We start from the raw sequence: 17,862 nt of genomic DNA, 5'->3' as shown, positions 1-17,862 counted from the left end.
AGAAATCACTGAAAAAAAACCCCAGTAGTTAAAAGCTCAGGAAACATTCTGAGATATCATCTATGCACATTTGTCACACTCTCAGGCTGCTCTAAAAACGTAAGTTATTGCACTTGATTAGAGACAGTTCTGGGACAGAAACTTTGATCGACACAGTAAGGACAGCTGAAGATCATCTCCCAAAGAGCTAAAAAAGGACAGATGTGCATGAACAGAATGATGTAAGCTTCTTGGACCTGTAGCAAAGTAAACTCAAAATACTACTTCCACTTGAAATGAAGAGCTCTCTTGTGCTGGTGTCCACACACTCCACTTCAGAAATTATTAGAGAATTAGAGAAATCAGAAGTTTAGGTAGCCAGACCAAAAAAAAGTCATTCTAGTAATGGTTATTATAGAGTACAGACTTTCCATGTAATACATGTCCTATAATGAAGAAGTACATTACATTTTTTTTCCCCTACACATCAGCATAGCTTGTGTTGGCATAAGCATGTCAAAAATTTATTAATATGACCACATTAAAGTTTAAAATAGATGCACAACTTTTCATCCAAAAAAAGTAACAGATTTTTTTTTGGGGGTGGGAGGATAGCATAGAGGATGAAATGCTAGTAAAAATTGAACAATGCAAGATGTACCACCATAGCAATTCCTTGTCCAAAAGGAACATCACAGAGCTCAACAATAAGAGCCAAGGCATACTCCTCCTTCCAGCCACTGAGACTAGGAAGTAGCTGAACAGAAAGCAGCTCTGTGGGTTCACGGTGTAGAACAATTTGAACACAAACCAGTGTCCCCATACAGTGGTAAAGTCTAAGGACACACCGGGCTGTAATAGCAAGACTGTAGTCAGCAAATCAAAAAATGTCATTATTTCTCTCCCCATAGCACAAAGCCATGTCTAATGTATTGTGTACAGTTTCAGAGGTCCCCATTATGAGAGAACATCCTTAAACTGAAGACAGGTCACTGTGGTGTTTTGGAGGCTGCAGCCCATGTTCATAGGAGGAGACACTGAGAGCACCATTGTTCACCCCAAAGAAGAGCAGACCCAAGAAGGAAGTTGTTGCCCGGCCCACCATCTGAACATGGCTTAAGGAGACAAAGCCAATTCTGAGTGCTGTGAAGTGAAACAACAAAGTGCAAGAAACATGGGCTGAAACCTGGGAAATCTCAAATGGACATAGAGAGAAAAATTTTCCCAAAGAGTGGCTAAGCACTAGAGCAGGCCACCTTGGAGATATTTAGAGCTCAACTGAACAAGACCTTGAGCAAGGTGACCTAGCTTAAGTTAGCCCTGCTCTGAGCAAGGGCTGGGACTAGGATTGCCTCTGCAGAATCTGGCCAAGTAAACTTTTTTTTTAATTATATATTGAGCAAAAAAAGCAAAACCTGGCATCTTTATATTAATTAATTCCCAAAAATACTTTCTACACTTTTTCCCAGCAAGAATACTGAAAAGCTGGCTTATTGAGACTGGTATATGTAACATAATATTCTTACACAAATAACAAAAGGCTCAATCTTTAGTAGACCAAGTATAAATTTGATCATTTTTAATCACCTTATTTAGCTTATCAACTGTACTCATGAAGAAGGCTATTAATATTTCTCAATTCAAGCTGTATATTACCACACAAAAGTAGCACTGAACCATAAAACTACAAAATGAAACTTGGAAACATTATTAATTGCTATTTTGTTATTAAAGCGTGTCTTCCATACCAGTGTCAAAGACTGGGACTACTTCTGCTTCAAAACACTTCATATTCATTTCAGAAATAATAAAAGCTCAATATGCCTAGTGTTTGCTGACTCAAAAAGCAAGATGCTAAGAAAATACCTTCAGTTTTATTTGAAACATTTAAAACAGAATTTTATGACCAACACAAAGATACCAAGAATAGCTGCCATAGTGGGTACTGCTCTTAGAGAATCAATTCAAGTGCTCCAACTAAAAAAACCAGCTTTTCAAGACACCTAAGGCACATCCCTCCCTCCTACATATCAAAACTGGCACAAACAAAAAAAGAAGTTACAATCTGCTTAGAAGAAAAGGATGAAAGATGAGGATCACTACTGAAACACTGAAGTACATTAAAACTGAAATGCCAGGCAGAAAGTAATTTCTTTTACAGCTGCAGTCATCAATGCTTAAAACACACACATCCCTATTACCATTACTGCATAATTTTAACTCAGCACAGAAAATTATGGATACAGAGCAGTATTTTCAACCCTGCAAAAGTGTCCTGTTTACTTTTATTCTACTTTGTGTTAAAATGACCATTTCTACACACCTTTAAAACTAGATTTATAGCATATTTACAAAATATGACTCAAAAGTAAGCAGCATGAAGGCATGCACTCTTGCAATGTAAAAGAAGACACACAAAGACTTGTTTACAATTAATCTGAAAAGCTCTACAGCAACAGAGATTAATGTATTACTAAAAATTAATGTATTAATGAGATTAATGTATTCCTAAAAAAAATGCTACTGCACCTATGTGGTATACCAAAGTTTATATCCAAGTTGCAGTTCATCAGTGTTGTGTTTTAATCCAGCAGGTAGATAAACACCACACTCACCAAAAAACCAAACACTCACTCCCTGTCCATGTTTGGGGTGAAATTGCAAAATTTAGAGGTGACCACTGCACCAGGCTGTACCATCCCACACACCCTACTACCACCCATAGCTACCCAAAAACAGGGGCAAATGTCTGTGTCATATTCTTAAATAGTTGTTTCAACCTGAACGACCTGAAACACATTCAGGGGACACAGCAATAGGAACATGCTGGTTTGAATGTGCCGAGGATGCTAAAAGTTCTTCCAGAGCTACTGCAATTAGCCTGAAGGAGAGGAGGAAGATGGAGGAGTGTTCTCCCCTGCAGCCAAAACTGCCTGAGGAGGAAAGGGGCACACTGCAATTATTCCTGGTTCCCGTAGATGGCTCCCGAAGCTCGGAGATGGCGACAGTGCGAGCACAAGCACCACAGCAGTCTCACAACCACAATCTTACCGGGAGCCAGCGCTACAAAATTCAACACAATGAAAACCTCAACCCAGCCCCCAGAGGGGATCAACAGCACAGTATTGTTACTTATATAGCCGCTTATACATATATACACTTAGACATTTAAAACAAGTATTGTCAATATACAACACAGCTCTACACACACAAATCAATACTGTAAACCAAGGCTAGATGAAGATGAAATATTAGAAAGAATATTTTACTGCGATGAGGCACAGGAAGAGATTGTGCAGAGAAGCTGTGGATGCTACACCCTTGCAAGGGTTCAAGGCAAGGCTGGACGTGGTTCTGAGCAATCCAATCTAGAGTCCAGTGGAATGTGTCCCTGCCCGTTGTAAGGGGGTTAGACGGAAGCAGGTAATCATTAAGGTCCCTTCCAACCCAAACCATTCTACAACTCTACAATAACAACAGATTTGTTCCAACATTCTCCAGTCAGATCTTCCACTGTTTCAAACCCTTATGTCCCATACTGGGGGCCAAAAAAGGATTGTTGTGATTTAACCAGCAGGTAGCTAAACACAACACAGCCACTTCCTTCATCCACAGTGGAATGGGAAAAAGAGCTGGAGAAAAGAAACCTAAAATTTGTGGGTTGAAATAAAGATAGATTAATTGGACACAAAAGGAAGAAAAATAATAAAAATATATTCATAATTAATGAATATATACATAAGCGAAGCACAATTCAGTTGCTCACCACTTACAGGCCAAGGCCCAGCCAGTTCCCAGGCAGCAGACCCTTATCAGCTTTCCACCTAATACATACATTGACCATCATGCCATATGGTATGGAATATCCCTTGGGACAACTGGGGTCAGCTGTCCTGGCTGAGTCCCATCCCAACGCCTTGTAGGGTTGGAGTGAGAAGCTGAAAAGTCCCTGACAATATTAACACTGCTTGGCAACAACTAAAACATCAGCATGTTATGAACAGAATTCTCATCCTAAATCCAAGTACAGGTCTGTAAAAAATGTGACGGTGATCATCCAAACTACTGCAAAACCAAGTCAAGCATCCGTAAGTGCAGTCTGAACATGCCATCAGGAGCATACTTTTCCTAACTGTATTCTTTCATTAAAAATGAACTGTATTCTTTTATTACCATGTTTATCGTTATGCCCACAGAGTCATAATAGAGAAAACATTTTTTCAAATTTAGTAAAAATTTAAAGACCACTTTGCACAAGAGAAAACATGCATTGCCCTTCACTACTACTGCTATATATAAAGTGTAAAGAAATCTGCCTCAGTAAGATACCAAATTATATTCCTTTTCATACTGTTTTACCTAAATGTTCTTTGAAGTAACAGGTAAAAATCAGGTGCTGAAGTAGCTCAGTATTAAGATTTATTTTCATATTCTTTGGTTTAATTAATACTTTCAGTTTAGTATTTTGGCATTGCAAGGTCAAGAAGAGAAAGAATTTAAATTAAGGGCTCTAGCATTCGAGATTCATCTAACCTCCCAGCCAGACGATGTGTAACCAGAGAACAACATACATTCTTTATTCTCCTGCTTTTTTGAATGTTCCTCTAATTCAAGCTCTCACTTCCTTTTCTTCCCAAGTCAATCACAGAAACACTTCATCTGACAGAAAATTACTTTCTGTTCTGTCTTGGGGGGAGGGGAGGGACAGACAGTTATTACTGTATCAAAAGATTAAAATCATGTTATTATTATAAGAATCAAACAACATCAACACACAGTAATTATTCTGAACAGAGAAAAAATACTGCAAGACACTTAAGAGTAGAATTATGCAGTTACAAAGCACTAAGTTCATCTCTAGTACAATAGCATGAGGAAAATATGACCACAGCTTAAGTATAATAGCAATTACTCTTCTCGACCAAATTAAGCTTTTTCCATTTCGTCATGTTATGATCATATGGTGGCATGGTTTAGTTAGCAATTAAAACATAAATTAAAAAAAACAGAACAGAGACTAATGCAGTGTTCAGAAAGACATTCTCTTTCCTTCTCTTCCCCATTCCCAAACCCAGAGAAAATTACACACTGGTAAACCATCGGTAGCATTCTCCAAGGAAATCTTTTCCATCTCAAAAGCACAACTAGAGAATCTTTTTCCCTAAGTGTCCAAAATCATAAATGAGCATCAAGTGCAAATTTCTGCAATAGTTATTTGATCAAGGCTGAAAACTTAGTGGATTTACAAAACTTAACCTCAAACATAAGAACACCTTCAAGTTCTTGTTTCTTCATTTGCTCATTCCATAGCAATTCTCTCTATTATAGACAATTCTTCGAAACTGAATTCTGAAACATATGCCAGAAAATTTTCAGACCAAACTCAGAGTGAGAGATTTCTTTGGCTATTAACAAAGAGATGACAACAAACTGTTAGTACTATTTAATGACACAAAAATTGATTGAAAGAATTTTATGCTACATATTCAAGAATGGTTTAACTATTAAACAAACCCAAACCTGTTTATCTTAAAATATTAAGTATAAGCAATGATGCATCCACTTCCTTCACTTACTCTGATTTTCATAGTTACAAACAAATCTGATGTTATTTCTCATCAAAAATTGTAGATAGTACTCAAGTGAAAAGTTGCAGAGGTATTTGGCAAGTTTTTGCCAAAAGGCAGAATTCCAGGCTGTTTCTTATGCTAGCTGAACTGTAATTCTCTAATCTATCAAAACTGACCTGTGTATTACACACATGGCTGTGTATTGTACCTTACATCTGAATTTAAAAACACAACTTTAAATAAGAATCATGACTGTGTTCATTATACATTCTGTTTTCAATGAAAAGCAGCTTAATGCATCATATTTTTACATAAGGATCCTCTCCGCATTCCTTAGCAGCTCATTACTTCAACACAAAGTGTGCCTCATTCAGAAATCACTACTCTGCACAGTCAGAACCAGACCCTTGAAAATCACCCACCTTCTCTTCAGCTCCTTCACTGATATTTTATCCCCTCCCACTCTTCTCCAAATAACAGTTAAATCAAAAACTTCACACTCACTAGCACTTTCAACTGTATAACAGAAAGTGTGCTAAGAGGAAAAATGTAACATTCATTAGCATTACAATTCTAAAAAGTTGTTTAAAAGTTCACCTCTGCTTTTTATTTAAAACTGTCTTGGACACCGTATCACAGTTATAAAAGTTTAAAAAAAAATAAGTATGTACTTGGAAACTCTGAGTAAACTTAACTGCCCTGATGCCTTTTAAAGTCTTCTGCACTCCCACTGTACAATGAACCTAACAGAAATTACAGCTACATCAACCAAAAGAAGTGGAAATGTGCTTCCATAATAAATGGTAATTTCCATTTCTATGGTTCTAACAAGATGCTCCACCTGTTGAAAGATGTATTCAGTACACTGTCATCAATATCAGAGCTAAGTGATTTCATATCCTCATTAAAAAGAAGAATAACATTATTAATGCCTTTCATAAGGGTACTGGATAATGCACACTTCTAGTCTGTGATTTAATGCTGTATCCCAATTTACATCTGTAAGTATTTAAACACGAAGATCACACATTGTATTTTACAACAGTAGAAGAATATATAACACAGTGAAACTTCAGCAGACTGAAAAAAACAAGTGAACACGAGTCTCTAACAACTACTTAATAGAAGAGATTTAGTGATAACACAGGCATACTGTTATCTAGCAGTAATAGCTGCAATGCAAAAATGTCAAACTTTTCCAGGTAACACACAGAGATATGCCCAAGATAACCTCACTAACTCCAAACTTTGATAAGATAAGCTTCCAGCGAGCAGCACTGCTGTAAAACAGCAGATGCTAAAAACAGCCCCTGCAGTCAGAAACTGCTGGACAAGAGCTCTTGCAAGCTTTCTGCTCCTTGAGAAGATTTGCTACTCCAGGATTCATATCAGGCCAACAGCCCACAGTAATTTGACATACAAAAGTCACAACACTGTGGAGGGTTTACTTTGCTCAGGTAACAAAATTCTTAAAATTCTTTTTTCTTTTCTTCTCAGATAGATACAAGCTGTGAACACTTTCTCACTCACATTTTCTCAAGAAAATGCTGGCAGCCACCCTAAAGTGCTAAGTCGAACACAAATACACTAAGGCTGGGGCCGTGCCAAAGACACAGCTGCCACGCCACAGAGAGTATCTTGAAGCTGTCTTAACACACATGGCTTCTTCTCCTCTGGCTTTCTTCAACAGCTTTTTTTTGGATATGACACAGCACTAGAAGCTCGAGCTGCTCCTGGAGCACTACGAGACAAACAAGAAGAAAGAAGAAGCCAGTCTTGACCACTGCCCCTAGACAGCACTCTCTCACAAAGAAGCGAGTTCAGCAGTCTGTTTCCCAGTAAGTCTTCACTTGCTGTCAGTTAATGCCATCACTGTCATTTCCAAAACCTAGGCTACATTTCCCAAAGTCAAGGGTTCAAAATGATGCCAACAGAAGAGCACCCGTCATGCTTCAATTACTTACCAGTGGTACAAAGATTATTTAAACCACTTTCTTTTTCCTTAAATGTGCAAAGAAGCTCAAAGGTTGTACATCAGTCCTAGAGCTGTCCAGTCCTCCTAAAATCTGACACCTCATGACTATGCATTACATTAAGTACATAAAAAGTGATTAGAAACATGCATATACTATTCATCCCCTGGAGAGCCTTTCCTCATTCCTGTCAGCTCTATTGGAATGACTCTTTCTGGAATTAAATATGCTCCTTTTGCTCCAAAGAAGTAGAAAATGTACTATTCCTGAAAGTATGAACAATATGCATAATTTGGAGAATCAGTCTTAAATTTATTTTAATCCTATTGCTATGACATTCACAGAAAAAAAATAACTGATGTATAGGATATTTAGTATCCAATGTTTCCAAGTGTAATTCTCTCTAACTAAAACTTCAGGACAGCTTTTTACTCCTATGTAGTCCTACATGTATTATTTACATAAAGCTGTTTTTTAACCAGCAGTAACACACAAAATATACACATAGAAAATCCTAATGAATATCACTCTGTTATCATATGAACAACAGTACCTTACTCCAAAATCACCAGCTACCCTCCCACCAGGTTGCTGCTCAAGTACTCACTGTCTGGGGAGTGTGAACACACACAAATGGAAGAGATTTTAAAAAATCTGTCTCAAGAGTCTTATAACATGATTTCAGAATGCAAAGACTTTGCAAAGGTCTTTCTCCTGAGACCCAGTTCATCTATATGCAACATCTACTCCAAATGCCTCAAATTTCTACATTCTAGATGACACTGACTTTCTGATTAATAATTTAAATTACCAGGAAATGTAAGTTTAAAAGAGCCTACTTTTGGTCAAATGGTAAGATACTGACCTTCAGAAAACTCTAGACATCTTAAACTCATTGCTGCTTTTATTAATTCACCCTTCCATTGGGAAGTTCATTTGAGTTTGCTGGAAAAGGCAAATAATAATCAAGCATGCTGCTAATTCTATCCTTTCCTCAAATCCCTACCAAAATCCCATTAACACTGCCCTGAGAAACAAAATTTCTTTGAGGGAAAAGGTAAATCAAGCCAGAACAATAAATCTCAATTGTGTAACAAGCTCCACCCCATCACCTTGCTTGTGTGATGATATAAACTAGTTTAACAACAGAAACATTTATAGAAAGTCTTATGAAACTCAGCGGACAGAAGATAATGTGCAGTGTTTAATATGAGCTCTTTGAAGAACACCAACACAAAAAGAGGTAGAAAGAAGGAAAATACAATGTCACTGAGTCAAACCCATGAACTTGTCCTTGTTACTTGTCCTAACAAAGTATTTGCATCCATAAAGAAGGCTAAGCCTAAGAATTACAATGCTAAATAAGTAACTTCTGAAACAAGACTCAATACATTCAAAATTCCAAGAATTCTGAAAAGGAGACTAGCTATGGGAAACCTACACATTTCCGGGAACACATTGATTGGAAACAATCAATGTGAGACACACTATACCAAGAAAAGTCAGGACACTAAAAAGGCGGGCGTTAAAAAGAGAACTGCAGCAATTTAAAGGTCTTTAGATGTGTTGCAAGTAGAGTAAGCTTTTTTCTTTCCTCCTTTTTTTTTTTTTTTCACAGTAGCAACAACTTCATTCTAAGTTGCAACAATTCTATAAATCAGGGACATCTTAAATTAGTGCTTTAGCTTCCTAGCAGAGAAACCAGCAGGTGAAGTCTGTGTTGCCCAAGACAGTGCATAAATCGATTCAAGATCTCACATAAAAAGATGCGGGGAGAGTCTCTCCCAGCAACTGATGAAAACCAGAAGGGTGAGCTGCAGCAAGGCAGTGGAAATCACAGCTGAGATGGAGTACATAGGGGACTGTCACACTTGCTTTGCCTTTTCACTCTGTTTTCAACAGTTCAGTTCATTTCTTTCCAAATCCTCACTCCCTCTTCCCTCATCTCCAATGAAGAGGAGAAAATCCTTTTCTTCAGAACTATGGTGTGAGGACACTTACCTAACAATATAAAAATAAGAAGATAAATGGTGCTTTAACTTTATGCAATCTAGGGCTGTCTAACGCGGTTCCATTTTTGTCAAGGGTGGCCAGAGACAGATGATCCAGGTAAAGAACGCAAACCCCAGCAAATATCTACACCTAAAGTGTCCACAGTAATTCCTGGCTATCAGCCATTTTAGAGCTGGTAGCCCAACTTCACTGTAGAATTCAGTATTCGGTGCAACTATCCCTACCTGGCTTTGCCTAATTACAATTTTAACTCACTCACACTTTTTCTGCTCCACAATATCATGTGGCAAATAAGTTCCACAATTTAATTACACACTGCTTGACAACCTACTCTAATTTTCATCAGGTAGCAAGTTTAATTCACCATGTGGTCTAATTCTTGTCCTAAGAAAATCAAACTACTCTTGATTTCTACTCATTTCTTTATGATCTATGGATTTTATAGATCTCTATCTTCTCTTCCCCTATTGTTCCGTTTCTCAGCACAGAGTATTTTCCAGCAGAATCTTCCACACCTCTCATCCACTTTTTCAGTATCTATTAAACCCTTGCTGTGCTGAAATGATTACATTAATGCACACTGTTAATGATTTCGACACACCACTGATGAACATAATGACCTAACAATGATTTAATTCTTTGTGAACAATTCCCAACAGCTGTCTGACCGCTGCCCTCCTCATGTATGTATATATGTAACAGGAGGAAATTTAGAGCTTATCGCTGTGTAGACAGGTTTGCATTATATTCCCCTGTATGAGCATCATTTGGCATTCACCAGAATTGAACTACACTTACATGTGAAAGAACTGGACAATGGCTTTGGAAGAGTTTAGTACAAGTACCCTATAAGTTCAGATTTTACCAATCCCCAAAGATCAACAAACTGCTACAGTGCCACAGTACTGGCACTCCTTAAGAATATTTTTCAATATAATGAACCCCTTAATCCTAGCAGAAACCTACTGCTAACATTGTTCCAACACGAAGCAATCATTTATCCACCTCACTTCTCATCTTTTAACCAACCATACTAACCCACAGGAAAACCACTTGTCTTCAGCAAATAAGCTTTGGTTGAGGTCCTCAGTCAAAAATTCCACCCACTTTTAAACCAATCTGCTACTGAGTTCAGTAAGTGCTTTCCGATTCCAGCGTTGCAGCATTCAGTGAGCAATAACTGTGTAGGATTTGGTGAGTAAGAGATCTTCTTTATTTTATGTCCTGTCTGCAGATTATACAAACCTCATCAAGTTCACCCCCTTCAGTTTTCTTTTCTGCAAACTGCAGTGTTCCAAACGTTAGTGCCCTACCTCCTTCCATTTCCTTATTTTACCCATCCTTTTTTTCACCTTTTAATTATTGTCCTAAATTTATTTCCTGTAGTTGTAACAATTCCAGCTAGTAACCGTTATTCTTCAAACACCTGGCATCTTTTTAAAAAGAAGGAAAAAAATAGCATCTGAATTAATTTCTAGGGGTTGCTTCCCTTAACAGAATACAAAATGCTGGACCTTTTGCACTCCTTCAGAGTGAAAATGACATGAAGAATTCAGATTTTAACTACCCATTACTGGTGACCCAGCAGGAATGAAAACTGATCAGATCAGCCAGTAAGGGATACACCTGAACAAATAAAAAATGCAATGATGTAGCATTTTATTTTGTACTGGCATCTTGAGATTGTATGGTACCAACCAAACTTCACAAGATTTTGCATATCACAAAAGAAGTCTCAAGAATCTCAAAACAGATGCATCTCTCCTGTGAAACACAAGATGTGTGTTATGCTTGTGTCTAAGGAAAATCTTGTCTCCTGCCTCAGCTTGCTCAATATGCAGGAACCAATTTCAGCTGTGATTTCCAGAAACGTTTTATTGGAATAGCAAAAAAATATGAGGGAAAAGCAGATCTTCTTGCAGAATTCTGGAACTGACTACTTTGCCAAATGCCTGCTGGGCTCTTAGAAAGAGGTGCTAGATTCATTCCTTTGACAACTTCCTTGTGTTTCCAGGCATACACCTACTTTTGGTTTAGAGCTTGGATCATATCAGATGATTAGTCCTACAAGGGGACACATGTGAACAAACCAATCTTAAACCCAGAGTCAGCCAGTATGCAGCACACCATTCACTTGCTAAAATACCAAAAACTCAATTTAAAAGTCTGTTGTACACCAACTTGATATTTTTCACTTACAAAGACTAAACAACCACAATTACATTAATGTAAAGATTTTCTCAGGGACTGTTAAGCAGTATCCTTTTGTTTCCAAACAACTCGTACAATTCCATTTTCTCTTCATCACTGGGAGTAACTTTTCATAGTCACACTTTGTTTACATAATCTTCAAAATACATTATGTTTTACAAGACAGTATTTTTGCCATAGAGTCACTAATTTCTATGGCATCACACAGTGCAATAAAAAATCTCCACTAGTTGCCAAAGAACTCGCAAGTACATTTAGCTGTATTAAAAAAAATCTTTACTTATCCAGTTTGCACCTCTTGCTTTCCTACAGAGATCAATCACCAGACCCGAGATCTGTGAACCACAGGCTAAACCTGCTGTAGGCCATGGCATATTTTTCATTTTTGACAATAGGTTGGCATTTCTATGTAATAAACTCCCAAGTTCTGCAAAGATCTAGGAACACTGTAGAGGCCTTGGCTTGTCATATTCTCTTGTGAAATGCCAACCAGGAAATTTAAAAAACATACAAACAAACCAAAAAATACACCACAAAAAATTCTGTTACAAGCCAGTAAGAAGTGCTTTACGACTTATTATTTACATAAGAGGATGTATTCAGCAGTTCTTCTGGACTTCACTTTTAGTAATAAAGCTGGATTCACTAATTCATGCTCCATTAAGGCCGATATTTTAATAAGAACACTGGAAAACTGGTTCTGAAATCTATTAATGTAATTATAACAATACAAAAGGGTAATTCTGCCACTTGGCCTTCCTCATGTTTGATAATTAAATAAAAAGTTAATACAGAACTTCTGTTCCAAGACAAAATATCTTTTTCACTGACACGTAATACAAACACCTTATCTCTTCCCTAGCTGGAGCCAATATCTCATTCCAAGGACCAGTGCAGTGTGTAACTAAAAGAACTGGCACTAGAAAAATTCAGACTTCCAATGAGAGCTGCAGGGATCTGTCTTCAGAAAAACTACAATTCTGCACACAAACTACAGGGGCCTTTTACTCATTTTCATAAAACACCACCATCACCAAAAAAAAGGAAAAAAAAGAGTCTCCCAGCTTTACCTACCACTGTTATGTTTACTAGGTAGGGCTGCTTTACCTTTCAGAAGCTGACAAAAATGTAATTTATATACTGAAGGCAAACATTACAAATTCAGAGACAGTTTTATAACAGATTACTCTGGCAATACCTGGATGGGGGAGGGGAATAGATATATAATTACAGTTCGGTATTAACTACACTTTATTACTGTTCTACTTGAAAAATAACTTTATTTTTAATTCAGAATCATAAAAGATAAACACTAGTTGCGGAAACTGACATAAACAAGTGTCTACATTAACTCTAACCTTTTAAGGTTTAAGAAACTTACTGTAAAACCCAATCAGTGCAGGCAGCATTTTACAAGCTAGCAGATTTTAAGCTAAGCAAGGACAACCTTTTCTTTTACTTGATGTGCCATGCCGTGCTTCTGCAGTTTAAGTGGGGACAGATTTTAACACATAAACTCAGTTTTGCTTTTGTACTAGAAAACTTATCATTCTGACATCAGGTGACAGCAACAGTAACCACCAGTTTGGTACAAAACATTATTTAATCACCAGTGTAGTCTGACACATAATACTGCATTAAATACCACTGAAGGCTCACTCACAGAGTGACCTCACTCTTAGAGTTAAATAACTCTAAGATCTAATAATATGAGAAAAATCATAAGTAAGAGCAACAGCAAAGCAGTTAGAAGCATGGATGTTCAGGTTACTACTCTTTTTTAAAGTGCACGAACACAGCTAAACAAGACTTCCAAATCATTATTTCTTTTTCCACTCCATGTCACATTAATCAAAAGTATATGTATTAATTCCTCTCTCCTTTATACTACCCTTCCCAATGCAACTAGGTCAAGGCATAATTCCAGTGGACCTGATAATGAGCCCATTACTTGCCCTTTCAACTTTCAGCCTCTGGCTCCCACCCTACAGAACTGCAAGAATAACAACTGTTGACAGCCATTCAAGAGTCTACACCCCCAAGGAAGGCAGCAAAGGCTGCAGAGGGACAGATTGTTTCAGAGGCACCTCATATTTGTACTGCCAAAAACCTGAAAGCCATTTACCAATGGCACTCATTCAGCTGAAAAGGCAGTAAAAGAACAAGAGCTGAAAGCTGTGAAAAAATTTTCAATAGGCAATAGAAAGCAAGAAAAGCAAACTTAGAAAATAAAACTACTTTTATGGAAAACTTTTGCATTTTTTGAGAGGTCTAAGTACAGAAGAGGAGAGGGGCAAGTTTCAAGTCAGATCCAAAATTCCCATTAAAAAAGCTAATGTTATAAAAAGTAGCAGAAATAGTTATGATTATTTCAGTTCAGCAACAGCCTGGAGCCACAGGATTGTGTACTCCAGAACCACTTTGAACAGCATTTCTGGATCTTGATACACTTATCCAAGTAGCACACCAAAGGACACCTAATTACTCTGTTTGGTTACTATTGTCACAAAGTAGCAAAAGCTGGCCCAACAAACACAGCATCACCAGGGGGTTAAAGTAGGTGATTATCCCACTGTATCCAGCACTGGCTGGCCTTACCTGGACTACTGTGCACACAATTGGAAAACTATGTGAAGATCCTTAAATATGGAGGAGTGCAACAAAGCTGACAGCATGAGGAGCAGCTGAAGACCTTGGCTTGTCTCCACTGGAGAATAGGAGGCTGAGGGACAAACCTCACTGCTCTCTTTCTACAGCCTCCTGAGCGGGGGAAGTGGACAGGGAGGTGCTGATCTTTTGTGCCTGGATACAGTGACAGGGTGAATAGGGATGGTTCAAAGCTGTGTCAGGAAGGGTTCAAACGGGACATAAGGAAGCATTTCTTTACTGAGGGCACAGTCAAACACGGGAAGAGGTTTCCTATGGCAGTGGTCAATGTCCCAAGCCAGTCAAATGTTTAAGAGGCATTTGGCCAGTGCCCTTAACAACATACCAAGATGTGGTCAGCCCTGAAATCATCAAGCGACTTGACTAGAAGATTGTCATAGGTCCCTTCTAAGTAAATTATCCTATTCTGTTCTAAACCACAGGATATTCACTTTAACCTTTTCCATCTTAGACATACATGAAACCACAATCCAGGACAACCACTAATGTAAACAGTAAAACAGAAATATCCTCAACACACCATTGGAAATAACTTTGTGTATGTTGCTTTGTGCTTTAGCAGGTAGGACTAAACTTTAGGTTTGGTGAAAGACTTTCCAAGTAGTTATGGAAAAAAGTCAGCATTGACTAATAAATGAATCACTTCAACAAAACAATCAAACAAACAAACGAAAAAGCCCCAAACCAAAACAAAAACTTCCTACAATGCAACCTCGCCTCTAGGCTAGCAAATAAGCGTTTCCAGCAGGTATTTAAAAAGCACAACTCGTTGAAACACGTTGTTCCAAAATGGATATTGTGTGCCCAAGAACTGGGACTCCACAAAAAACACAAGTACCCGAGCTCAAGCCTCATGTGTGCTTCATTCACCCTACCTTAACTCCACTTTTCCATCTTGCCTCCCTTACTGAAGGGGCGCACAATTAACAGCCCCAGCACTACGGGCAGGCGCCAGGCCTCCGGGCGAGGCCGGTCCCGGGGCAGGCGAGGAGGCCGCCGCCGATCCCGAGGGAGCTCGGGGGTGGCCCCGGGACAGGGGCACCGGCCCCCTCCGCAGGGCCGGCGGGACAGGCCGGGAGCTCCGCAGCAGGGCGAGCCAGCGCCAGGCCCCGAGCGCAGCGGGGGCGGCACAGCCCCCTGCCCGGCACCGACGGGCTCCGAGCGGAGCTGGGGCGGGGACGCCCCCCCGCACCGCACGCCTCAAACACGGGGCACTGCCCACCCCGCCCCGCCGCTCGGAGTCACCCCCGGAGGCGGAGGCGGCGGCGCGGCCGAGCTCGGCCCCACTTACCAGCCCGACTCGGAGAGCGCCGCCCGCGCCCGGTCGGCCATGGCGCCTCCTCCGCCGCTCGCCCGCAGCACTCGGGGCCGACGGGCGCTGCGGAGACCCCCGGCACTCGCTCGGAGGGGGAGGAGGGACGCGGGGCCCGCTCGTTCCCCCGCCCCGCGGGCCTCTCCGGGCGCTCGGGCCGGCCAGGGGGAGGGAGGGAAGGGGGGAGGGAGGGAGCGGAGGGAAGGAAGGGGCGGAGGCGGCGCAGGCAGAGACGAACAAAGCCGGCGACCGGCGGCTCCTGGAAGCTGCTGCCGCCATGGCGGGGAAGGGAAGGCGTGAGGGCAGCGCCGCGGGGAGCGCCGACGCCGCTCCTGCGGCTCGGGCCTGTGCAGTGCCGGGAAAGGGTTTGTTAAAACGCGTTTCGTCTATGAATAGTATTATTGACAGCAGCGTTGTTCTGGAAAAGGCTCTCCTCCGTGCCCTCAAAACGCGTGTTGCGGGTGAGGAGGGATTTTTAGAAGGGTCTGGAGCGCACATCACGTGAAGAGCAGCTGCTGGAGCTGGGGATGTTTAGCCTGGAGAAGAGAAGGCTCAGGGGGGCTTCCAGCTCTTGACACTTTCCTGAAAGGAGCTCATGGCCAAGTGGGGGTCGGCCTCTTCTACCAAGTGTCCAAATGGTAGGATGAATGCCAATGGCCAGAAAACGACGGCCTCAAGTTTGTGCCACAGGAGGTTTAGATGGGATATCAGGATAAACTTTTTCGCAGAAAGAGTGAAGCGTTGGAACAGGCTGCCCAGGGGAGTGGTGGGACCACTGCCCCTACAAGCATTCAGAAAAGCTGTAATGTGGTCCTTAGGGGCATGGTTTAGTGCTAGACTTGGCAGTGCACATTAGTCATTCGGCTCATTGTTAATATCTTTCCCAACATTAATGATTCTTTGTGAGAAACCATTCCTGTGATTCTTTTATATTTGGCGGTTTGTTGTTTGGGGTTTTTTCTTTAATGATTTGCTCTAAAATGCTGGGCACTGACATTTTGGGACCTTTTATCTGCCTTTTTAAAGGGAATTTACTTTAACAGAATAGCACTATTTCATTATTGCTGTTCAAAGTGCCTAGTGCCCTCAGGTGCCCGTGACGGGCAAGGTGGGAGCAGTGTCCCCCTGTTTACTCTGTGTTTCCAGCATCCAGAGAAATGGCTGGAAGGTGAACATGAACAGATCAGGAGTAAAGAAAATGCTTATCAAGGCCTCAGTGCTCAGGGTTTCTGCCTGCAGGTGAGGTCAGCTGCTCTGCAGAAAACACTGACCATTTGCATTAGTACATCACATCCAGCTACTTCTGTAACCCATCAATGCCAAATGTTGTTTTATTTTCAGCACTGAGGTTTTGAAACTTGTCTACCTGCTGTTTGTCTATTAAAGGTGGACTTTTCTTCATGGGTTATTTTCATCATTAAGATGTTTCAGTTTTTGTGCAGCGTCTTCAAGTCAAAGGTTACATTTTGCTTTCATTTAGGGGTTTTTTTATTGGTTTTTTTGGCTTTTTTTTTTTTTTTTTTTGGTTTCGCTATTTGATCCACCTGAAAACCTCTCTTTGCTGTACTGAGTACAAATCACTCAGGATTTTTGCACACAACACTCTGTGCTGCTCATTCATGATATTTTCTTTTGTGTCTATGGGTTATGTACTCTAGAACAAAGATTTTGTCACAAGTAGGTATGGTGTCCTGGGTGGCTGCTGATTTTAAGAAGGCACGTATATCTTTAAGTTGATAATTATTAAAACCTTGACACAGATGAAGGAAACAAAACCTATATTATTAAAGTTCAGCTGAACAATGCACAATGCTGCACATATCATTGAAGCTTTCCTGGTCATGAGTCTTAGCATAAACCTAAAATAAAATTTTAAAAAGGCAGCTTAAAAAGGGAAGACTAACATGTGATTTCTGCCAGCAAAATCTCAAAATAATGAATATAGCTATAGGAAAGTGTTAATCCCTGTGGTGGTCATTAAATATCAACAAAAAATTAGCAGAGGGAGCATTATTAATTGGGAATATGGATTATCAGAGTTTGTGCGGTCCTGTGTCATGTCAAGGCTCCAGTGAACATGAGCTGCAAAAGGAATAATGTCAAGGAGAACTAACTAAGCCAAGAGCCTTGAATCAGA

The 17,862-nt window shown here is 40.0% G+C and overlaps 1 protein-coding gene across 2 annotated transcripts in view; it reads right to left on the bottom strand.

Annotated features, from left to right (window-relative positions):
* The window catches only part of TDRD3 (tudor domain containing 3), a 93,815-nt gene extending 77,887 nt beyond the window's left edge, over positions 1–15,928 (bottom strand). The window contains exon 1 of one of the 2 annotated variants that reach the window (XM_038129775.1): positions 15,705–15,928. In XM_038129775.1, the coding sequence (XP_037985703.1) occupies positions 15,705–15,745 (41 nt within the window). In that variant the 5' untranslated portion in view covers positions 15,746–15,928. The remainder of the gene's footprint in view (positions 1–15,704) is intronic. The other variant, XM_038129850.1, reaches the window with a different exon arrangement.
* Between the last annotated feature and the right edge of the window lie 1,934 nt (positions 15,929–17,862).

The sequence above is a fragment of the Motacilla alba genome, chromosome 1, assembly GCF_015832195.1.
Source record: "Motacilla alba alba isolate MOTALB_02 chromosome 1, Motacilla_alba_V1.0_pri, whole genome shotgun sequence".
NCBI lineage: Eukaryota > Metazoa > Chordata > Aves > Passeriformes > Motacillidae > Motacilla > Motacilla alba.
This window is presented reverse-complemented; position numbering and strand designations above follow the sequence as displayed.